General features: G+C 38.8%; 1 protein-coding gene across 1 annotated transcript; it reads right to left on the reverse strand.

Annotated features, from left to right (window-relative positions):
* Nucleotides 1–333: 333 nt before the first annotated feature.
* Nucleotides 334–1,428, reverse strand: APOBEC4 (apolipoprotein B mRNA editing enzyme catalytic polypeptide like 4). Its single transcript, XM_004424938.2, has one exon. The coding sequence runs from the start codon at nt 1,426–1,428 to the stop codon at nt 334–336; it is 1,095 nt and encodes a 364-aa protein (XP_004424995.1).
* Between the last annotated feature and the right edge of the window lie 1,977 nt (nt 1,429–3,405).

Consider the following 3,405-nt stretch of genomic DNA (forward strand, 5'->3'; position numbering starts at 1 on the left):
GGGCTTTTTTAGTGGAAAGATGATGTGGGTAGACTAGAATAATGACATTCCTTTTCCACACCGAGATATTAGCAAGGTACTAATGGCTCCATTTTGATACTGTCACTTTCAAAATAAAGGGGAGAGATGAAGTTTCTTATGGAAACATTTTGGGTTATGTTAAAAATAGTATAGCTTTATAATAGTTGTTGTAAGTAATTCAGGTTTTGCTCTTAGTCTATCAATTTATCTCTATCTAGGATCAGTCTTAAGAGAGAAAGTTTCCAGATTTTTGTTGGCTATCTAATAAGTCCTCTGGTAGTTGTTTGGTGTCATGTTGTAGGAATGTAGATTTTATTTTTTCCCTTTCTTCTTCTTCTTTTCTTCTGCCTCTTTGCTACTTGCAAACTGTTCTGTGATTTCCACTCTTTCCGCAGGCCTTCCAATGGGAGGCCTTCCGAGGTCCTTGGTTTCCTGGAATGACATTTGAGGCGTATTTAAATGCCTTACGATGTTCCTGGGTTTCTGTGGGTTTTGATCCACATGGATTGGTGGTAGGTCTCTGTAAGGCACCAGCACAAAAATGACAGGCACCCTAAGATCTGGGGTCACGTTGGGTTGCAGTTGTCCACTTGTCACTTTAAAAGACTGTCCGGGAAAGACATTGTTTAAGGGGTAGCTCTCTAAAGCTTCTATGTCCTGAATCTCTTTTGTCTGGGGAAGAACATCAGTGAAATAAGGTTTCACTCCTGTTATGGCATTGATTTCACATGCATTGTGCCGGTCAGCCAGTGCTCTCCCTGGTAAAATGGGCTGGAAAACAGTTGGTCCTGAGACACCACTCACAAAGTTGTTGAGGAGGGAGTGCCACATCCCACCACTTATTGGGCTCAAAGTGACCTGTGGCCATAAGCTGGCCAGGCTCCGGAGAGCTTCGCGGTTCCACGCAGAGGCAGGAAAGTCAGTCTCAGTATGATAGAGCTGAGAGAAGTAAATACTGAGAGTGACGTCCGGATACCTTATCAGGAAATTGTACATTTTGCTGATGCAACAGTGGTCAGCTTCATTACAAGGCGAGTTGTTGGAATACAGAATGATATGCCTGATGCTGTAGTTATTGTGTATGCCCGAGTCTAAATAACCATTCATCTCGAATAGCATTGATTCTGGATGGGTGTTATTCCCAGTGCAACTGCTAGCATGGCCCTTTTGCAGCAGGCTTCCAGGAGAAGTTTTTAGTTCATAAAATGTGAGGTGTTTTGTTTGAGGATACGTTGGCCCATAAGGGAATCCAAAAATCTGATGAAATTCTGAGTAGGGAACTCTTGCTTCTTCACCTGTCCGAATGTGGTAAGGACAATTACAGCAATCTAGAGAGAAGCTTAGCCAGTAATATGGTTTTACTATTGTTCCACGATTTGCTAGGTATTCCTCATATAAAGGCTCCATTGCTAGTTTTATTGTCTTCTAGCTGCAACCCTAAACAAAGAAGAGAAATTATATATAAAACCAGTGCAGGAAAAAACTAAAGACAGTGCATTAATTTATTGAGCCATACTTTTCTTTAAAGGAGGTAGCACAATAACTATAGTAGCATCTTTGATTCTAAAAGATAGTGCTATATATCCATAGACTAGGAAGCTCAGGATTCATCTTTCTTCATTGAGACTCCAGGGGAGGGGGAAGGAGACAGAGAGAAAGGTATAATACACCTTTACCTGTTTCGTAGATTCTGAGGCAGCGAGCAAATGGGTTAACAGTGCCAACTTCTAGAAACAGACTTGTTTCAAATCTGGGCTCTGCCACTTACCATCTTAATGACTTTTGGCAAGTTATGTAACATCTAGGAGCCACAGCTTCCTTGTCTGTAAAATGAGGATAAGAATAGTACCTACCTCATAAGATTATCTTGAGGCTTGAATGATGGAATAAATATAAAATGCTTTGTTATGTGCCTGATACATAGTAAGGACTCAATAAATATTAGCTCTTAGTAGAACAGTACAAATCCCAGGGTTAGCCAGATGATTCTTATTTATACAAGTCCAAAGAAATAAGCAATGGTTGGCATTTTGTTCATAGTGTTCTTCCTTTGTCTCTTTTATGAATATGATAGTATCTAATATATTGCACAGAGGTTTTGAATGTGCTTGCATTTAAAATCAGCTATTCAAATCATTAGCAATACGTTGGAGGTGGTTATCCTTTTGGGAATAGGATCATGGGGCCTGTTTTGCTTAGTGGTGGAGACTTCTTGGGGAACTGCCACTTGAGTATTCTTCGGGTCATGGACTCATTCACTGACATTTGAGAGTTTTATTTCCAGTGGGTGGGTCTTGTTAGAGCATTTTGGAAACTTTGCTATTCTGGAAGCAGATATTGTTCTTAGGATATTTCAAATAAATAGTTTCTGGGGTGTTAATCCAAAAAGCTGAGATCTTTAAGTAATGATTTTTCCTTTAAAAAAATATTCCTCCAGTTATCATTGTTCCCAAGGAGCAACTCAGGTCATTATAATGTAGTTTAAAAACATTTTAAAATAACTCTTTATTATACAAGTATTACATGGTTCTTGTAGAATATTTTTTAAAATACTGATATATAAAGGAAAAAATAAAAACTCATACCAGTTTGTATCAGTTTACATTCCCATCACTGTTAACAGGTCTATTCCCTCCAGTCTTTTTGCTAGGTATGTTTGTTATGCATAACGTAAATAAAATCATGTTTTATACTTTGATTTTTCACTTAGTATCATGAGCATTTTCCCATGTTATTAAAAATTATTCAAAAAACACAATATTTATGGCTAATTAGTATTCTATTACATAACTATAACATTCAGGTTCTTTCTTCTTTTTATTATTATAAATGACACTTTGATGTACATTTCTGTAAATAAATCGTTCATATCTCTGATATGAGTTTTCTTTAATGTAGATTACTAGAAGTTGTATTATTGGATCAAACTTTGTCAGATTGCTTCCCAGGAAGGTGTACCAATTTTATCACCTTCTGTCCCAGTGTTGTTTATCACTCCGTTTGCCACTTTGAGAGGTGAGCATCAGTATCTTTTTGTGGTTATAATTTGTACCTTTTCAATTCCTAGTGAGCGCTTTTTCACTTGCTTATTGGTCTGTAGTATTTATTCTTCTGTGAAATATATTTGATTCCTTACTATTGTTTTGTTTGAGGTTTTCCTGATTTGCGAGAAGTCTTTATGTATCAAGAATATTAGCTGTCGGGGCCGGCCCGCTGGCGCAAGCGGTTAAGTGTGTGCGCTCCGCTGTGGCGGCCCGGGGTTCTCGGGTTCGGATCCCAGGCGCGCACCGACGCACTGCTTGGCAAGCCATGCTGTGGTGGCGTTCCATATAAAGTGGAGGAAGATGGGCATGGATGTTAGCCCAGGGCTAGTATTCCTCAGCA

The sequence above is a fragment of the Ceratotherium simum genome, chromosome 2 (assembly GCF_057802395.1).
Source record: "Ceratotherium simum simum isolate JZ-2026a chromosome 2, ASM5780239v1, whole genome shotgun sequence".
NCBI classification, from domain to species: domain Eukaryota; kingdom Metazoa; phylum Chordata; class Mammalia; order Perissodactyla; family Rhinocerotidae; genus Ceratotherium; species Ceratotherium simum.

What these genes read in the sequence shown, in the direction of transcription:
- APOBEC4 (XM_004424938.2), bottom strand. Translation starts at nt 1,428, where the DNA reads ATGGAGCCTTTATATGAGGAATACCTAGCAAATCGTGGAACAATAGTA.